This window comes from Artibeus jamaicensis, unplaced genomic scaffold, assembly GCF_021234435.1.
Source record: "Artibeus jamaicensis isolate MK-2021 breed Jamaican fruit bat unplaced genomic scaffold, CSHL_Jam_final scaffold_916, whole genome shotgun sequence".
NCBI classification, from domain to species: domain Eukaryota; kingdom Metazoa; phylum Chordata; class Mammalia; order Chiroptera; family Phyllostomidae; genus Artibeus; species Artibeus jamaicensis.
In genome coordinates this window covers 50,519,392-50,540,265 of record NW_026522059.1, presented here as the reverse complement: position 1 = coordinate 50,540,265, position 20,874 = coordinate 50,519,392, and the positions used below count along the sequence as shown (strand labels likewise).

General features: G+C 37.4%; 1 protein-coding gene across 1 annotated transcript in view; it reads right to left on the bottom strand.

Annotated features, from left to right (window-relative positions):
• The window catches only part of SNTG1 (syntrophin gamma 1), a 364,140-nt gene that overhangs the window by 282,225 nt on the left and 61,041 nt on the right, over nucleotides 1-20,874 (bottom strand). Inside the window, exons 4-6 of the mRNA XM_053661064.1 lie at nucleotides 13,817-13,874; nucleotides 12,426-12,469; nucleotides 12,293-12,334 (exon numbers count right to left, since the gene is read on the bottom strand). Coding sequence (XP_053517039.1) covers nucleotides 12,293-12,334; nucleotides 12,426-12,469; nucleotides 13,817-13,874 — 144 coding nt within the window. The remainder of the gene's footprint in view (nucleotides 1-12,292; nucleotides 12,335-12,425; nucleotides 12,470-13,816; nucleotides 13,875-20,874) is intronic.

The following is a 20,874-nucleotide window of genomic DNA, read 5'->3' as shown; positions in this document are numbered from 1 at the left end:
GCAATCTGATTTTACTTATATGTGGAATCTACAAAACAAAATGAGCAAACAAACAAACTCATAGATACAGAGAATATTTTGATGGTTGCTAAATGGTAGGCAGCTGAGGGGAGAGGTGAAACAGGTAGAGTGAATAAGATTTGCAAATTGCTAGTTATAAAAACAATCATGTGGTTGTAAAGTATAGCATAGAAAATATAATCAATCATATGTTGATAATTATATGTGGCATCAAATGGGTACATAGTTATTGGGGTGATCACTTTGAAAGTTATATAAATTCTGTATCATTGTGTTGTACACCTGTAACTGATATAATTTTGTATGGCAATTCTAAATGAAAAATAAAAGATGTATATATTTTTTAAAAGTGAAAGTAAATTATAAAATAAAACAGGGAAGAAATGACAACCACCTAGTGTATCTAGGGCTCAATGGTAAGTTAAAGAAAGTAGAGACAATCTTAACATCAGCAATGGCAATAAATTTATCTTTCCTTGAAAAAACAAAGGTACATTATGGACTTGTGTTTTAGTGACACAAGTAATGGACTACAAAACATGTTTACATCAAAAATAGGAGATGCACAAAAGGCAACCATACACTGATGTTTCTCTCTCTCTCTCCTTCCCTTCCCCTCTGAAGATAAATAAATAAAATCTTAAAAAAATAAAAATAAAAATAAACAAAAATAAAAAGAGGCCTGCTCCTAGAATGAGCAAGGTGCCCTCATTTTTCAGATTGCTCTGCCATACCAGTCACGGGTGCCTAATTTGATTCCTGACTGTAACTGGTAGAAGAAGCTTGGGATGTGGAGTAGCATCATCATGAGTTTCCTTTGTGTTCTGGGACCTCTCAGGGTCTAGAATGGGCCACAACAAGACACTTTTCAACACTCACACAGCAGTGGCCCCTAGGGAAAATAAGAAGAGTGCTAGTATGTGAAGCAGTATTATTTGATGGAATAAAATAATGTAAAATGGTTTCTTAGTTGCCAGATCTGTGTTAGTATTTTTTACACATTTCACTAAATCCTTAAAAAATTATGATTAGATCTGTTTCTTTTTTATGGTTGTATAACATTCCCATGTGTTATGTGCATGTGCGCACACACATACACACACACACTTCTTTATCCATTCATCTAGTGATGAATACCTAGGTTGTTTCAATAACTTGGCTTTTGTAAATAATGCAGCAGTAAACATAGAGGTGCATATATCCTTTTTAATTGTTCCACTTCTGGGTGCTTATCTGAAGAAGAGCTGGCTCCTTCTTTGTCTCTTGTTATATAGCCTTTGTTTTAGTCTTTTTGTCAGATATAAGTATTGCTATCCCAGCTTCTCTCTATTTTTTCATTTCTGTTTTCATGAAATATCTTTTTTGTTCCTTTATTTTCTGTCTCCATGTATCTTTCAATTTGGAGTCTCATGTAGGCAATATATGTAGGAGTCTGTTTTTTTCTTTTTTGATGAGGGACTCAAGAGTTGGAAAACTTTAGTAAATAGTTAATAAACCTAGTAGGTAATGCATGTGTTAAAGCTATTGTTTCAGGAACTGCAGGTACTGTGGCTCAGCACTCCTGGGAGAGACAGCAGACCACCTCCTGGGAGTCAGCTGGAGACATCCCAGCCATTGTGTTCCAGGGAGACACAGCCGCCCACCTGCCAGTCTGGGGACAGCTAACTGCCAGGCACAAGAATGCTGCAGATTTTTATCTAATTTTTCCTGCATTTTAAAACCCCTTGCTGCACTTTGTTCTCTGTTATTAAAAAGTTGACTTGAAAGAAAATATAAGATGGTCCATTAGAGTATAAGCCCACCATCTTCTCAGACTGCTGGCCATGTAATAAAGTGCCCATAAAGATTAATCTCTGTCCCTGCTTCTTGGGTTCGGTATGTAACAGGCAGTATGAATGCTTGCTTTTTCCAGTATCATATTCTGGCAACTCCATTCTGAGGCAGACTTTTGGACTCTCAGATAAGTCTGGGTATTTGGCAGGAGTCCCATTAGCTGCTCCAGGAGTTTGGATTTGGAGATTCCCAAACAGCTGCCAAATGATTTCACTTGGGGACTTTCCCACTCATTCCCTCAGTCCTGGCACTTCTCATTTTTTATCACATTTGACTGACTCATTGCACTTTCTGGTTCAGGTTATCATCCCAGGTCATAATTTAGGTCATCTGGGTAAGGTACCTTTTTGGTTTACAAGGCTCTGTCTGGGAAAAGACATCTATCTGATTTGGTTAAGGTAGCATCTGTTTTATGGAGCTCTGTCTGGTAGAATGGGAGAAAAAGCTTCCATTTCAGAAAACAGCCTATTGGGGCCAGTTCTGGCTAATTGGTTGACTTATGCTTATAAACACATGACTAGAGCTAATGCAGTTTTATTGTAACACTGTTTGGTTTATGTATTGGATAATCAAGACTCGGGAGAGTGCTGGCCACTGAATGAGACTGCAAATTACTCTATTACAGTGTAACTAGAGTTTTTTATTTGTTTTTTTGTTGAAAATCAGGGAAGTGGGACAAAATGCCTTACCTAGAAGTATTTTTTAATGAGTTTACATGATAAAGATGCAAAATTGAAAAAAAAAACAAGTTAATGGTTCAGGTAAAAGGGAATTTGCATGTGAAAGACAGCAGAAGCTGAGAGGAGAGGGACCAGGGAGACCTAGATATTATGACCACTGTGAGCACAGTCAGAGCTCTCAGGCCTCTCCAGCCAGGGGGATCTGTTCTGCTGAGGGAAATGGGGAAAGTGTGCCTGTACTGGTATTGCTGTCTCAAACCCATCAGGGAACCAAATTTGGTGGAGGACAAGCCCCTACGGGGGCAGGGCAGTATCATTTTTGGAGACTTCCAGTGGGAGTAGGCCCAGAGGGCCAGCCTGCTGGATATTATTGGGCACATACTCTGTTTTCTACATCAGATCTGTTAAAGTGGAAAAGCTCAAATCCTTCTTATGATGTGGGAAACTTTGAAGAACCTCTGTTTAACCTTTATTTGCCCAGGCCCCAGGCGCCCGAGGGAGAATGATGGGGCTGTCTAGGATAAGTAAACAACAGTGCATTAGCTAGGACTGAGATGAACACCGCTGCTGTTAAAAACTGACCTTCGAATTTAGCCTTTGTACTCTGCTTCTGCCCCATTGCTAGAACTAACTTCCACATTCCGCTTCTGTATTCTGCTTTGCTACATAGACAGGAAGACCCTGTAGACTATATAAACCCCAAGAATCCTTTGTTCAGTGCTCAGAATTTGGATACTGACTCTTATTCGCCCGTGCACATTAATAAAACCTCGTACTCCAGAAACCCTCGGTGTCTGGTTGCTTCATTTTCCTGCAACACTTACAGGGATGATCCTGCTAAAATGACTGCTGTGGTTGCAACAGTTTCTTCCAATCATCATCCCAATTGTGCAGACATACAAGCCTTATTAAATATTTTGCTTGTGAGGGGTAAGCGGAAGCTGGTGTTGGATAAGGCAAATAAAGAGGTTCAGAGATTACACCAAGAAAATCCAGATGGGGCTCTCTACCCTACTAGGACAATATCTTTAACTGAGACTAAATGGGGCCCTAATATGAATGTCCTTCCTCTCTTACAGCATTATAAGGGGTGCATCCTTGAGGGAATGAGGGATGGCATCCCTAAGCAGAACAGTCTGAATGTGGTGCAGGCTGTGCAACAAAAGTCCACAGAGGAACCCTCCCAATACCAGGGAACAGTTAAGAGGACTCTTGGAAATACTGCTGCATTTGGATTCCAAACTTTGGGCTCACTGCTAAGTCACTGTATGAAGCTGTTAAGGGACCAGAATATAGCCCTGTAGAGTGGACAAAGTAGTACACTCAGGCTTTTGAGTCCCTGAAGGCATACCTGGCTTCTGTATTGGCCTTGGGGCTTCCAAATCTACTGAGGTCCTTTCAATTATATGTGCAGGAGAGACAGAGCATTGGTCTAGGAGTCCGCACCCAAATACTTAATGATGTTCCACAACCCACTGCACACTTGTTAAGGAAACTAGACTTTATTCTCCAGGTGTGGCCAGTCTGCTTGAAAGCTGTGGCAAGCCACCTGCAAGCTCTTACAGGAACCAGAAAAGCTTTCCTAAGGACAGCCTATACCAGTTATGTGCCCCAGCAAGTATTGCTGGAGCAAAAGGGAAGTTTGTGGCTCACTGCTGGAAGAATGGGCAGGTACCAGCCCATTCCCCTCTACAATCTCAATGGCTCACTCAAAATTGTAAGTAAGTTTAATTCTGCCTCTCTTCCCTGGAGCCTGACTCAGCTGCACTATTATATGACTATGCTGAGATAATTGATGAAGTGTATTCTAGTAGAACTGATTTACAGGACCATCCTCTAGAAGAAGCAGACTGGACTGTCTCTGCAGATGGAAGCAGTTATATGGACAAAGAAAACAGGCTGGGTATGCAGTTGTGACTCTCGAAGTAGTAGGGGAGGCCTAGGCCTTGCCACCAGGCACCTCTGCTCAGAAAGCTAAACTGATTGCACTGAGGGCACTGGAATTGTTACAAAAAAAGAGAGTGAATGTGTATACCAACTCAAAGTACACTTTCCTAATTTTGGATGCACATCGTTCCATCTGGAAAGAAAAAAGAACTGTTAACCCCCAAATAAAAAGAAAAATAAGAGTAAAGCAGAAATTTTTAAATTATGAGAGGCTGTTCAAGTACCTATACAGGCGGCAGTTATGCACTGCCCAGGGCATCAGAAAGAGGTTACTGAAGCAGCCAGAGGAAACAATCTGGCTGATCCTAGCAGCAAAAGAGGCAGCTAAAGAAGCATTTATAATGCCTTTGATATCTATCCTAGACTTGTCACAATTTGACCCTGAATATTCAACTGCAGACTTAGATAAAGCTAAGGGTTGGGGTTTTGATGAAGAAGGTACTGATAGGGGATGAAAAAAATAAGAAAGGAGTTATACTGCTTCCTGAACATTTAGTAGAGCCAGTCATGAAGCATTTGCATGAGGCCACACACTATGGAAGAGACTCATAAACCTCCTATGTCAAACCATGGCTCACAGGTCCTGGAATTTCTAAAGCCATACTGAAAGTAATTTCTAGATGTGTTGTGTGCCAGAAGAACAACTCCAAGACAGATCCCCACAATACCAAGGATATTTGAGGACTGCCAAATAGACTTTACTCAGATACCAGGGGTCTGAGGGTGGAAATATTTGTTAATCTTTGTTGACACCTTTTCAGGATGGGTAGATGTTGGGAACCACCCTGTCTTGTTTCAGAAGCTGTAACCCTCCATGGCTAAGGCTGAGAAAAAGACCTGGGGACCATAAGCCACTAAGGAGACAGAGCTTATCTTCCCAGCAGGGGGTGCTGCCTCTGCCCCTTTACTTCACCCTGCTTGGCCCTGGACAGATGACTGGTTAGCCAATGAGAGGTAAGATTCCTCAAGGGAGGGATGACCTAAGACAGGTATGGTCTTGATGGGACCACCAGGGAAGAACGTGGGGAGCTATATAAAAAGGGGGTGATAGACCCTCACCCCTCCACTTTGATATAGCTTGAGTCCTCATTCTGCCTGGGAGAAGTCTCCTAATCTCTTGGCTGCCTTACTTCCCCTACCTGACTTAAACATGAAAGAATGCCGGAGATGGGTGTTGCCCTGTGCTAGAAAGGGAGGATTTCTGGGGCAATCAGGCCTAAGAAAAGAATGCAAAACATCCCGTGAAACTTGCTTTGCTAAGAATACCCTCTATTTAAATGATAAAGGTCCTAGCATGAAATGAGTCTGTTTCCCAAAGTTTTATGGCCCTTTGGCTATCTGACCCTGACTCAGAATAAGCCCTCATAGTTCTTTGAATATTATCTGTTGTTTGATCGTCACTGCCTGACAATGATTGATGAGCTTTACATTCCTATGCAAATTATAACCAATAAAAGCCCATTGAGGAGCAGGCTCAAGGCCCTTCTCTTTTGAGATATTGACCATCTTTCCTCCCCCAAGTGGATAATGTCTTGGTAGACTTATTTCCATCTGTGGCAGATGGGGGACTCTGCAGGCAAAGCACCCCCACAGGTAGAAGCCTATTGTACTAGAATGGAGAAATCCTTGGAAGTAGTAAAAGCCTTACCGAAAAAAATAATCCCTCACATTGGCCTCCCTGGAAGTATCCAGAGTGATAACAGACCTGCTTTCATTTCAGAAATTACACAGAAGGTTAGTAAATTTTAGGAATCAAGTGGAGACTCCACACAACATGGAGACTTCAGGCTTCTGGGAAGATAGAGAAGATAAATCACACCTTGAAGAAAAATATAGCCAAGCTATGTCAAGAAACTAATCTTCATTGGCATCAAGCTTTCCCCATTGCCCTGCTAAGGATAAGGGTGACTCCTCAAAGTGGAATTCGGTTGAGTCCCTGTGAAACTGTGTACAGGTTATGATTTCAGGTTATGATTGGGGTGAGAAAGTTGTACATAGATCAAGAAGTGAAGGTAAAAAAATATGTGTAACATTTAAGTCAGAACTTAGCTGTAATTAATGACCTTGCCTATATTAGAAACCTCTCCCCTATAAGTTTGCTACATTCTTTCGAGACTGTAGATAAGGTGCTACCCAAGACTTGGATGACATTTCCAGAAAGCCACCCAGAAGAAAAGTGTACTGGACCTCGGGACACATTCCTCACCTCTTCAACTGCAGTGAAGTTGGGAGGAATAAAACCTTGGATTCATCAAACGAGAATAAAGAAAGCACTGGAGGAACAATGGGCCATCATAACTCATGAAGACCTGAAAGTCATCTTTCAAAAACAATGACTTATGACTTTTTCATTACCTCTTGTTTAACCCCTTGAGATAAAAATATTTGGGTATATTTACCAAAAATATTCTGAATATTTCTGACTTTTGTCTCGTAGGAGGAACTTACGCTGAACAAAGTTTCACTTCATGTATTGTAGGTGTTTGTACTCCCTTGGAAAGCCTTAGAAATTATACTGTGTTTGAGCATATCAAAAGGAAAATGACCTGCTCTGATATGAATAATTGGGGACCAGTGGTGACTATAAAGGACAGGGAAATGTTTTCCTTGAAGGTCGCTAATATAGCCCCAGCTAGAGAGTGTGCAACTTTTGTCAACTGTACTAAAAAGTGTTTTGTGCTCTCAGCAGGTATGAAGATGAATTGCACCACCACCAATGATGTATCTTATACTTATCTCACATTGAATTGCTCACAGGATGGTTTCTAATATACAGAAGGATTGTTGTTGCCTATGTTCTAGCTGTGGTTCTGGGGAACCATGCTCTTGGGGAAGACTGGTGGTATTTATGGCTCAGAAGCCCCACCTGACCCAGGCTAGATTATAACAGTGATTTACACCTAATTGTAACAGTGATTTACACCTTTTTAGCCTTGCCGAATATGTGTCTTTAACCATATTTGTAATACCAGCCATGGTAACCTACTCAAATGTAGAAATAAGCAGATTAGTCTGTGCTATGGCAAAAGCTTTGAGTGCCACCTCACGAGCCATCAGTGCCATTAGTCAAGAATCAGGACTTGTTTGCAACAACATGGATAGACCTACGGGGTGTTACGCTAAATGAAATTAAGTCAGAGAAAGACAAATACTGTATCATTTTACTTACATGTGTAATTTAAAAAAGCTAAAATGAACAAACAAAACAAACTGACCCAAAGATACAGAAAAATTGATAACTGCCACAGGATTGGATGGTGGGGCTATGGGAAAAACAGTTAAGGAAATTAAGAAATACAAACTTATAAATAAGTCATGGGGATATAAAGTACAGCACAGGGAATAGAAATAATATTAATAATATCACAATAACTTCATATGGTGACAGAGGGGTAGTGGAATTTTTGTGATCACTTTGTCATAAGGTATATAAATGTGAAATCTTATGGTTCTACACCTGAAACTACTATATTATATGTCAACTGTATTTTAATTCAGAAGAGCTTTACATTTCAGAATAAAAATTACACATAAAAAAGAATTATTATTAGTTTATTTTTACAGGTGATTAAGGAGGAGACAGAAAAAGTAAATTTATTTACCTGAAAATATAATATTACTTAGTGGTCAGAGCTAAGATTTGTATGCAATTTTTTTCCCAGTGTTAAATCCTTCTATACCCAGTTTCCTGCTATCTTCTCATTGGGTCACATGCAAAGCAGCATTTGCCCAGTGAGTCTTTCTTAATGAGGAAACTTTGGGAGCTTCTTTTCCTTAGCAATCTTCTAGGAAGAACGCCTTGTATGGTGTGGGTGAAGCCCAGAATTGACTTATTACTCTCCTAGACAGAAACATAGGGATGCAACTGTTTCAATAATCTAATTCTAGGTACTTGGATAAATAATTCCATTGACAATTCTACAGAGTTACCACAATAGACAACATGGGATCCCCTTCTGCAAAAAGTTGAACCTTAAATTTCAAAACGAAAGTAAAAGCTATACTATTGAAGGCTTCCTAACAGTGAAACTGATAGAGCCAAATACAGAATTACTAAAAATATCAATGATTAATAAAAGAAACTTTACATGCCCAAACAATATATAGTCATACCTACCCAATTTGTTCCTGAATTTGAAAGTTTGTGTGAATCACAGATTGGAATAAGGAATGTGGTATATCAGCATGCTATTTAAAGACCATCTGCATCCTCTGAGATTCTTGTGATTTTTCTGCCCATGTACATCCATTCTTAGTCCCACTGTGTTGTATGTAGTTAGTCTATTTGTTTAGGTGATTGATAGTGAGGACAAAAGCATCATATTACTGTTGAAAAGTTAAAAATTGAAATTAAGTAAGAGTATTAATATCAAATGCGGTAAGGTTAAGAATCTTGAAAATAAGAGTTTATTGTGAAGGACCACTATAACTTGCAATGCAATTTTAAGTTCCTTTTCTTTGAAAAGGAATGAACACCTTTAAGAAATGGCATTATTGCTGCATTCTAGCCTTTAATACCATATTAATCTGCTTCTTCAAAAGTCCATCACTGTTTGTCTTTAGCATGCTGACTGCCTCCGAAGGGAAAATTACAAAAGCTATTTAATATAACAGCATGTGGTTCTAAAAAAGAATGTACTTGTTTTTGCTCCCTGTATAATGAATTTAAACTCATTTTGTACTTTTGAAAAAATGACTAAAATATCTTTGCTTACATGGCAAACATGGAAAAACAACCCACTAAATAGAACATATTCTCTAATGATACATCTGATAAGGACTTAATATCTAATATTTATAAGAAATTTATAAAACACAACACCAAAAAAATTCAATGAAAAAATGAGCAAAGGACTTGAATTGACCCTTCTCCAAAGAGGACATGCAGATGGCCAATAGACATATGAGAAGAAGCTCATTGTCACCAATCACCACAGAAATGCCAATTAAAAATGTGAAATACCATCTCACATGTGTCAGAATGGCCATCATCAACAAATCAACAAACAACAAGTATTGTCAGGAATGTGGAGAAAAAGGAACCCTAATGCATTGTTGGTGGGGGTGCAGACTGGTGTAGCCACTGTGAAAAGTATATATAGAGCTACCTCAAGAAAACTAACAATGGAACTGTTTAAGACCCAGCATTTTCACTTCTGGGAATATATGCAAATAAACCCAAAAAACTTATTCAAAAGAATATATGCACCCTTATGTTGATTGCAGTGTTATTTACAATAGCCAAGATTTAAAAGCAGCAGCTCAAGTGCCCATTAGTAGACGAATGGATAAAAAACCTATGGTACAGTTTCACAATGAAATACTACTTAGCTTTAAAAAGGAATGAAATTCAGCCCTGGCTGGTGTAACTCAGTGGATTGAGCACAGGCCTGTGAACCAGAGGATCTTGGTTCAACTCCCAGTCAGGGCACATGCCTGGGTTGCAGGCTGGTTCCCTGCAGGCCAGTTCCCAGCAGGGGACACACGAAAGGCAACCATACATTGATGTTTCTCTCTCTCTCTCCTTCCGCCCTAAAGATAAATAAATAAAGTCTTAAAAAAAAAAAGGAATGAAATTCCATCTTTATGACAGCATGGATAGACCTGGGCAGTACTATGCTAAATGAAGTAAGTTAGTCAGAGAAAGAGAAATACCATATGATTTGAATTATATGTGGAATGTGGAATCTGATAAAATAAATTAACAAAGTCCAGGCAAAACTCACGGATACATGGATTAAACTGACGTCAGAGGGGAAAGGGTTGGGAATTGGGTGAAAAAGATTGAGGGATTAAGCAAAGGCAAAGAAAGACTTATGGACACAGATTACAGATACTAGTAGGGTGATTGCTGGAGGGGGTGGATGGAGGCAGAAGAGGTAAAACAAGGGTAAATGGTAATGGAGGTAAAACAGGGGTAAATGCTAATGGAAGGAAACTGGATTTGGGGTGGTAAATACACAGTACAATATGCAGATGATGTATTTAAAAACTACATAATCTTATTAGCCAATGTTACCCAAATAAATTTAATAAAAAGCAATATTTAAAATTAACATAAATCTGCAGAGTGCTCTTTGCTATGCTGTTCACTCACTTGTCTAAAAAAATATTTTCTATGTACATATTTATAAGAAACTTGAGACTTGAAATATGTAAATTTTACATAAAGTCCACAACAGAGTCACAATAGGGGCAGCCAAGTAAGATTTTTAAGAAAACAAAGGATAGATAGTGATGACTGCTAATGAATCCTGATTAGTTATTCCAAGTGCTCATAATCAAGAATCCTCTGTAAGATCACTACTTGTAGAAATGTGGATTTCCACAGACACTTCAGGTAGCTTCTTTGAGGTTAAAATATGTACATATATCAGAGAGTTTTCCAGATTGCTTTTAGCAGAGGAGCAGTGCAATTGAAAAAAAACCCTCTGAGCTCTAAAAAGCAAAAGGGTTGTAGTATTTTTCATTTTGTTTGACCCTCAAGTGTAAAGTTTTAAACATAAGTTCTCCTCTACAGTTGCCCATGTGAACTGATGCAGAAATTCTACAAATGTTAATTAACAGCCTAAGGGCCCATAAGTAAATGAGTGGATCAAAAAAATGCAGTACATTTACTCAATGGAATACTATACAGCAGAAAGAAAAAAGTAGCTCCTACCCTTCAAGACAGCATAGATGGATATGGAGAGCATTATGGTAAGTGAAATAAGCCAGGTGGTGAAAGACAAATACCATATGATCTCACCTAATAAACAAAACAAACAAATGAACAAAATAGAACCAGAGGCATAGAAATAAGGAACAAACTGAAAATGACCAGAGGGAAGGGGGGAGAGGGATAACAGGGGAAAGAAGAGGAAGGGTCTAGTCAAGGGACTCGTGTAAAAGATCCATAGTTAGTACTGGACAACAAGGTGGGGACTGACTGAGGGAGTGGGGGGCTTATGCGGGACAGGGAAGAGCAATGGGAAAAATTGGGACAACTGTAATTGAATAACAATAAAAAATATCAAGCATGACTAATATTTTCCAGTCTCTAATACTGTCCTATTTCTTTCTGCATAATATTTATTCCACCTCACCATCCCCAACAGAAGCTTCTCAACCTTTCAGTTTCTCCCAAAGGATAGTTTAGAAGCCACCTACAATGGAACCACTTGAGCTGACTGTTTAAAATCCAAATTAATGGGCCCACATAAACAGAGTGGATTTTAGTATCTGAGGCCAGGGTTTTAGATCCTCACATTTACCAAAATCCAAAAAAACCACCACAGTAAAAAATTGATGACCATTCTGATTAGTGTTAAAACTGCTTGCCTTGAGATTAAGCTTCTTTAAATTCTCTCTCCCTCTCACACATACACAGATACACAACATACACAGTCTTTATATGATGGTCCAACTGCCCCTGCTACTGTCTGCGAATTTACAGGAGTAAGTCTTATATTTATTTATTTTATGAACAATAAAAGGTTTATTGTTCATAAGCTTTTAAACATTTGCAAAAATTTAGAGATGCAGTTTATGTAGAGATATACTTTAGTGGGCATTAATTGGTAGGGATTAATAGAAAAACAGAAAAACCCTAACAAATAACCATCTTTAAGAATTTCTTTGGGCAGTACTCCTGATCTGTTTCTAATATGAAAAAAAAAACAAGAGATCAAGATATCCTTCGTAAATATGATAGTACATTGTACCAATGTTATATCTTCTTAAATAAAGAAATTAAACAGTATTTAGCAATGTACTAAAATTTCATTCATACATGGGGAAAATCATATCAAGAAAGAGTAAGGAAAACTCACCACTTCTTCATGCCTGCATTTTCTCACATTAATTCCATTTATCTGCAATGAAAGAAAAGCATAGTTTTATGTGATACATTATAAGTGATTTTATGTTTTGGGTGACATAGAATAATAATAGTAAAATGTATACCTGTAGAATTGCATCCCCAATAAAGAGCAGACCTGAAAGTTCCGCTGTGAATGAAAAAGGACACTTGATCATACATCAGCTACTTTTTCATACACACAAGTTTTTAAAATTAAACTCAAAACCCAAAAATAAAGTTTTATGTGGATGTTACCTTAGAAGATGTACAGGAGTGGAAATACAAAAGTAACCATGTGATTCAGCCCAAATATTGAAACACAAACTGAGATATTTCTATTTAGTTCCCTTTCAGATTTTACAGTTGTTAAAAAATAGCCTGTCTTCTGCATGGATGACTAAATTTTCTCAGACACTTATGATTTTAAGGTGTCTATGAAAAAGTTTAGATGTAGACATTCGATTCATCAATCATTGAACCAGCTTCAAATTTCTTTTTAAACATTTGATTATCTTATACATTTTAGTCACTTTATATCTTTAGTATTTTCCCTAGATAAGATTTTATGTGAAAGGTTAATTGAGTTAAATTGCACATAGGAACTGAAAATATTGGGTTATCCCAAAAGTTCATTTTTTTCTATGCAGTGGCTCGAGTATCACTTAGTTGTTTTTAACATCATTTGAAACAATTTTGTTAGATTGCATTGTGACAGCTGTCATATCAGTGTGCATTTAAAAAACTTATCAAAACTGGTGACTTTTTCTGTAGCCATCTTAATATTGAAGGAAGAAAATATATAGCATGTATAGCATATTGTGTTTTATTAATTTAAGAAAGATAAAAATGCAACTAAGCACATAAAAAGATCTGTGCAGTGTATGGAGAAAGTGCTGTGACTCAGCATGTGTCAAAAGTGGTTTGTGGAGTTTCTTGGTACTAATAATTTCTTGGCCAAATAATTCTTTGTTGTGGGGCTGTCTTATGCATTGGAAGATGTTAGCAGCACCCAAGGCTTCTACCCACTAGAAGCCAATAGGAGAGATAGACAACCTGAAAAAAATGTTCAAATCAGTAAAGTTATTGGTGAAAATGAAAAATGTGACTTTTGTGAAAAAAAAAAAAAAATCCTAAATGACTTTTTGGCCAACCCAATAATATATATTTAAAATTGCTTATACTTGATGTGACTTGTTCTCATTACATATGTTTGTATGTTTGTTTAATGAAACAATTGAAAAGTTATGCACTCCCTAATCCATACAGAGATATATGTTCTCTTATCTTTCATGAAGTCCTTCCCTGGAATAATAAAGGGCATAGACTCGGGAATCAGACTGAATCACTTACTGCCTGATCTTGGGGAAGCTGATCAATCACATACTAATTAGCTAGTCAATGCCATACTAATTTATGATTCTTAAATATCATCATATTCTTCAATAACAATGGCTTACAAAGGAATGGCTACTGTATAATTCTCTTGACACTTTACCTCTTTGCTCCTTGGAGATTTTTGAAATGACAACTGGAATGTTATGTTCCGCTCCCCCCTGAAAAAAAAGAAGATAATGTATTGTGTTTTTTATTTTATTTATTTATTTTATTTAAGATTTATTTATTTGTTTATTTATTTATTTATTTATTTATTTATTTATTTATTTATCTTTAGAGGGGAAGGGAAGGAGAGAGGGAGAGAAACATCAATGTATGGTTGCCTTTCATGCATCCCCTGCTGGGAACTGGCCTGCAACCCAGGCATGTGCCCTGACTGGGAATCGAACCACGATTGTCTGGTTCACAGGCCCATGCTCAATCCACTGAGCTACACCAGCCAGTGCTGTATTGTGTTTTTTAAACCAAAAAAATAATGCAGTGTTTAGTTAAAAATTATAGATGCTATGAATAGTATGTTAAGGAATACTACATAAAATTTAAATAAACTTGTGAAATGTATTCACTTGTAGAAAGTACTTCCAAGACACTTATCTACTTATTCAGAATTTCATTGTGAAATCCAACATTTAATAAGAAGTGACTTTGAAAGTTTTTATTTTTCAAATAAAGAATGGCTATATGTTAAATAGTCATTTTTAAAAATGTATAGCAATACTGCCCATTGTAGAAATTTCTATTTAGGGCTCAAATACCAGATAAACATGTGTTTCCATCATATCACTAAGTAGCTCTGTGCTAGTGACTGAGAGCAGACCCTTCTGTGTGCTGAAAGACAAGAGAGCCTCCACTGGCATGAATAGACATAGGAAAGTGGAGTCTGCATATGCAACATGGGAAAGCCATAGTTTGCATGTCCTTAATTAGTATCAGATCCACTTTTCAGTAAAAACACAATAATAGTATAAAACAAAATTATAAGAATGTTGCAGCATTTTTCTCATTGAGCAAATGAAATATGAAAAAAGAAACAAAAATAAGTTAACCACTCATATAGAATGCAATGAATCTCTGAAATAACTGCAGAAAAATTGTTTGTATATTACAGAGTTGAGACAGTTGAAAACAATAGTTGGAAAATCAAGTAAGTGCATTAAAGAATAAAATGTCTTGTAGAAAAGAAGCATACAATGGGGCAAAAGTAGATTTATGGTTGTGAGTATGTGAAACATAGAGTTTATTGGTATATTATTAATTATATTATTTTCCATATAAATAACTGAAAACCTACTTTTGTCCCATCCTGTATAGCACATTTAAGATAGATTAGTTGAGCCCCAGCTGGTGTAGCTCAGTGGATTGAGCGCAGGCTGCAAACCAGAGGGTCGCAGTTCAATTCCCAGTCAGGGCATATGCCTGGGTTGCAGGCCAGGTCCCCAGTGGGGGCCATGTGAGAGGCAACCACACATTGATGTTTCTCTCCCTCTCTTTCTCCTTCCCTTCTCCTGTCTCTAAAAATAAAAAAATAATAATAATTAAAGATAGTTTAGTTGAAAAGATTATCTAAATTCCACTGGGATTTCCCTATTTTCAAAATAAGTATACCTACTAAGCCACTTTTTTTCCAAAGACATTAAGTTATTTTATAACAGATATTTCTACCCCTCCATGAATGCCTATTTTTAACACTAAATAGCCAAAATACTTAAATATAAGATAGGCAGTAGTTCTTAAGAAGTGGTTTACAACTTTTCCTTGGCAAGTAGTTCTTTATTGTTCTGGAATATTAAGAAGAAATATGAAAAATAAAATATTGAAAATTGTGTTACTCAATTTGAAATTCAATCCCATGACTCAGTTAACATTTTATCACTATTTTCCAGGAGCTCAGTATTTACCCAACCACCCTCACCAACTCAGTGAGAAGTCTCTGGCATAAGCTGCACTGGTTCCTAAGTCTGTCTTTTCTTTATACTCTGTGTGTGCCTGACAAGCAATGTTTATAATCTCTTATCTGATAAAAGGGAGAGTAGTTTGTGACTGACGATTGGATGGAAGTGAGTGCTTAATTAGAACACAGAAATACTTAATAAAAAGGAGTTATCGTTATTATTATTAATCAGTTGTGTGGGTTCAGAAAGAGTCACATAAGATGTGCCTCCAGGGTTTGCAGATTATTTTGAGCTAAAGGCAACTTTAGCCACAAGCTCAAGAGAAACTTCTGTCCCTCTCTTTAACCACCTAGAGGAACTTAAATCAGAGGCCTTGCCCATAATAAGAGATTACCAAAGAGAAGCTCTTTTGAACTATCTATAGGGAAGAGCAAACTTCTGTTTACTAAACTTGTGTTCTTAACATCGCACAGTGACCTTTTGAAGGTCCCGGGTATATTACCTCATTTCTAGCTCAGGAAAGCTTATATAACTCATCCCCTCTCTACTTCTGAACTTTTCTTGCATGTGAGGGTTTCTGATTCTCACATGTACGTGGAGTTCCCATACATACAAATGTATTAAATTTGGTTATTTTCTTTTAATCTGTCTCATGTGTGTTTGATTATTAGACCAGCTAGAAGAACCTTGGTAGTAGAGGAAATTTTGTTTCTCTCCCCCATGCAGTTTATTGATTAAGATTTATGAGGAAAATCACATGCCACTAAATGGTAAATAAGTTAAGACTAATCTATTCTAAGATCCTTAATATTTACTAGTTGGGATTCCAAGTTCCCAATACCCTATATCCTGTTCTATTCTTTTCCATTACCCTTATCAGATTCTAACCTGTTATTTTTTATTCATTATTTACATTTATTACTTGTTTTCTTCCTTCTTCATCCATCCTGAACTAAAAAGTAAGTATTCCATAAGGGCACTGACTTTTTTGTAATTTGTTTTGTCCACTGATATAATCCAGTACATAAGAGATAAAGCATGAGTCAAAGAGGCTATAACTGATAAGGAGACAAGAAAACCAACCTCCAGTGAATTTATGGCTTAGAACCAGCAAGCCAGCTCCATCTAATATTGTGACTAATTTCACCTAATAGTAACCCCTAACCTCACTATACACTCATTGTAATATATTAGCATATTAAATGACATACCCTGTACCGCCATGAGAGAAAATAAAAAAGTCCATAAAAGGTCACAAAATGGCCAAAGGAGCTCTACCAAGAAGCCTTTACCCCTTTCCTTAAAAAATTCTGAATATTCCTCCCCCTCATTGAATGCCATACCTTCAATCAAATAAACTTCATTAAAGGCAGCAAAGTCCAATAAAGAGGGGCTGCTCTGTCTGTGGGTTAGCCCATTCTCTGTTTCACTACTCACTAATAAACTCACCTTTCCCTTTAACACCATGCTGGCTTGAATTCGATGCTTTCCTGCTTGAAGCTAAAATCCCACAGTGGGTTACTGACTCTGCCCCCAAAATACCAGCATCATATGGATTATCTTTCTTTTTTATCTTGAAATGTTTGTTGAATAAGTCAGGGAGTCAATAATTAAAGCCTAAAGCCCTTCTAAGCCTAAAACTGTTCTGTCAAAAAAAATTGACACCCTGACCAGTGTGTCTCAGTTGGTTAGAGCATCATCCAATACCCCAAAATGTTGTGGGTTCAATTCCTGCTCAGAGCACATACTTAGGTTGCATCTTTGATCCCCAGTCAGGGCACATATAGGAGCCAACCAATTGATGTTTCTCTGTCATATCAATGTTTTTTATTCTCATGCTCTTCCTTCCACTCTCTATAAAATTAATAAATCACATATTTTTTAAATTATAGAATTTTTTTGTTGCTGTTGGAGCTAGGAAGTTGTCACTGAGAGTTTCTAGACATACCTAGAAATTGGGAAGTATTTTACAAACACATTTCCCTTTCTTAAAAGAAAAAGCTTATTAAATCATTCATTAAAGACATTCTAGGTAACGTAGAAAGAGAAAACAAGATTATCCAAAATTTTAAGGTAGACAGTAATATTTATATCACTCTTGTCTGTGTAGTTGTCTTTAGAGTATTTTCCTTCAGATTTTTTGTTTTTCATAGTTTTCTCTCCTTGAATTATTGATCAAAAGATTTTCTTAGTATTTAGGTTTTTAATTCATGTTGCCATGGGAAGAAAATGGGAACTCTCTCCCTGGGATCTGTCTAGAAAAACATGTAGTTGAGATAGCAACTTTTTCAGGGCCACCTGAGTAACTCATTCTTCCCTCAACAGCCAGATTTATAACCATCTCTTAATGACAAGATATAACTAACCCTTATTTTTTCAACATTTTTCTTTTGTACATAAAGTTTTTCCTGAAATCTCTATGGTTTGTACTCATACTATTTTTTATTTTAATATTTGTTAATTTTTAAATTATTTATTTATTTTTAGAGAAAGAGGGAGGAAGGGAGAAAGAGAGAGAGAAAAACACCCATGTGTGAAAAAAAACATTTTGATTGGTTGCCTCTCACATTCCTCCCACTGGAGAGCTGGCCTGCACTCCCAGCCTGTGCCCTGACTGGGAATCAAACCAGGACTTTTTGGTTCACAGTCCAGAATTCAATCCACTGAGCCATACCAGCCAGGTCCTATTTTTATTTTTTGAAATCGGAAATTTAGCACTCTGAGAAAAATTTTAAACTAATTTTAGAAACTGAATTTATAGTTAATTAGATAGAGAATTCTAAGACAAAACTCAGGAGATAAAAATTGTAACAAAATTGTTATCATAGGTAGCTAGATATTAATAAAGGAAAGAAGCAAAAAGACAAACATTAAGAAGCTTAAGCTACTAGGGAGCTACAGCTTCACACACTGCCCAGGGGATCACAGCATGCCCTGCCAGGAGGATTAATACTGTTCTCTCCTTGGTATAGAGAGAAAGGGCCAGCTTTCCCATATCCCCAGGGTATAACCAGGCCCTTTGCCTAAACTCTGAAGGAGGAGGAATAAAACAACAATGGGGAAGTACGGACATGTGCAGTAAAAGTCAAGATGATGCAGAGGCAGGTGCTTCTACTGTGGGGCATGTGCAGTAGGAACCAGGATGGTGACTTTAAAAGCCTGTCAGTGAGACCTGGGAAAAAGATCAGATTGCATAAGGGACAAAGAACCCCAGAAGATCCAGGAAATGGATAGGTTAGAGGGAGGATTCAATGCAAGACTGAGTAGAATTGGGAAATTGATTGGTTTGTATGAAAAAGTTCCTGGTTTTCAAAGCCCGAGATAAATAACCCAGGCAGGCTTAGCAGCCCTGGTGCCTGCGGCAGACCGCACTGGCTCCAAGCCTGGGCCTGAGCACAGCAGCAGCAAAAGCAAAGCCAAGGACACAGACTAAGCCAACCCGACCGGTATAAAGGCTGGTCTGGAGTAAACTCTGATAGCATCTGAATCAGTGGCACAAAATTTCTGGATCTCAACCTTTGTTCTGGGCTTCATGAAGACAAAAACTGAACTTTTTCCATGGCAGGAAGCTGAACGTGGGACAGTCTTTTATGTTTGCTACAGTTCAATAGAATTTTCCACTAAAGCCTGGTCCTCTCATGTGGGTCCTTGAAATGCTTTTCTTGCAACACTACAAAGGACCCCATTTCCACTGGCAACAAAATCACAGTACCTTCATTTATTGGATGAAATGTGAGAGCAATCCAGCTCCATTACAGTTAATTAAATTTAGGTCTGGATCTTAATGGGAAACTCGAGATTTTCTGGGAAGAAATCGAATAATGTGACTCACTCTGTTCAAAACAGGTAATAGGATTTCCCTTACACTTAGAATAAAATATGAAACCTGTAACAGCCCTCTGCCACGTGACCTCAGCTTCCCCTTGCTGCTAGCTCTCCACCTTTATCAGTTTGAACATTAAAGGAGGTCAACATATGCTGCCCATTCTGCCATGAAAATATTTTTTCCTTTACTCTTAATCTGGTAAACTTCTACTCATATTCAATATTTTAGTTGATGGGTCCCATCTTTACCATCTCCCTACTTGAAGTAATTCATTTCCATAGCACTGAGTCATGGCTGTGATTTATGTTTACTTACAACACAATTTTTAACTGTTACACATTTTTTGAAAATTTTTAGTCACTGATTTTTTTCAGTAAGAGGAAGAGAGAAACATCACTTTGTTGTTCCACTTATTTATGCATTCATTGGTTGTTTCTTATATATGCCCTCACTGAGAATCAAACATGCAAACTTGGCATATCAAGTCGACATTCCAACGTACTGCATAGCTGGCTAGCAGGGACTTATTTACATCAGAGTTTTATCAATTTCTACTTCACTATCAGAGTGTAAAGTCTGCAGGGTTAGGGCAGGCTTTCCTTTACCATCTTTTCCTCAACCTATCCTTAGCCCAGGCTTTGTGACTCAGGGGTTTACAGGATAAGTGAACTGACCTCTGCTGTGCCAGTGTAAAATCAAGGTTAGGAAATGTCAACTGACATTTAACGGTAGCCTCAAACTATTAAAACCAATATTATTCAGTTTTTAATAATTTGTTTATAAGGCATAGTTAATTTTATAGTTTTATAGGAACTGGGATATAACGTCCTATCTAAAGCATTATAAATAGGACTTTATATAATGATTTTTGCTAGCATAACTGTGAAATTCAAACTCAGAGTACATTTAGAACATCAGGAATCTTACAAAATAAATCTGTTCAATCCATTATTTTTATTATTCCTATCAATCAATCAACTATATTCTGGGTTCCTGAGAATAAAAAAAAGCATAGACCACACCAGTATATATTCATTTAGAGTAAGGAAAATACTTGTGGACAGATAAAAACATACTAATTAGAATTAAGAACCCAGTGCACAGGTGTGGAAGAGGCACCTAAAAGAAGACTACCTGATATAATATAGGCAACTATCCTTAATCTATTTGAATACCACACTTAGCTGCTGAGGATTCTACTACCATAATTTAACACTAAGTATCGGGATGCTTCGGCAATCTGGTCTCTGACCATGCTCAAGTAAACAGGTCATTTCGCAGTTTAAATTCTGACTCTCTGTACCTGAGGAACTGAATCTTAGAATTGTGTGTTTCACCAAAAAACTTGTTTTACTAGTTTATTTTGCAGACTCCACGGAAAACTGAGGTGCTGGCTATGCTTTATGACCTTCTTTGCTGATCATACTTTATAGATTTAGT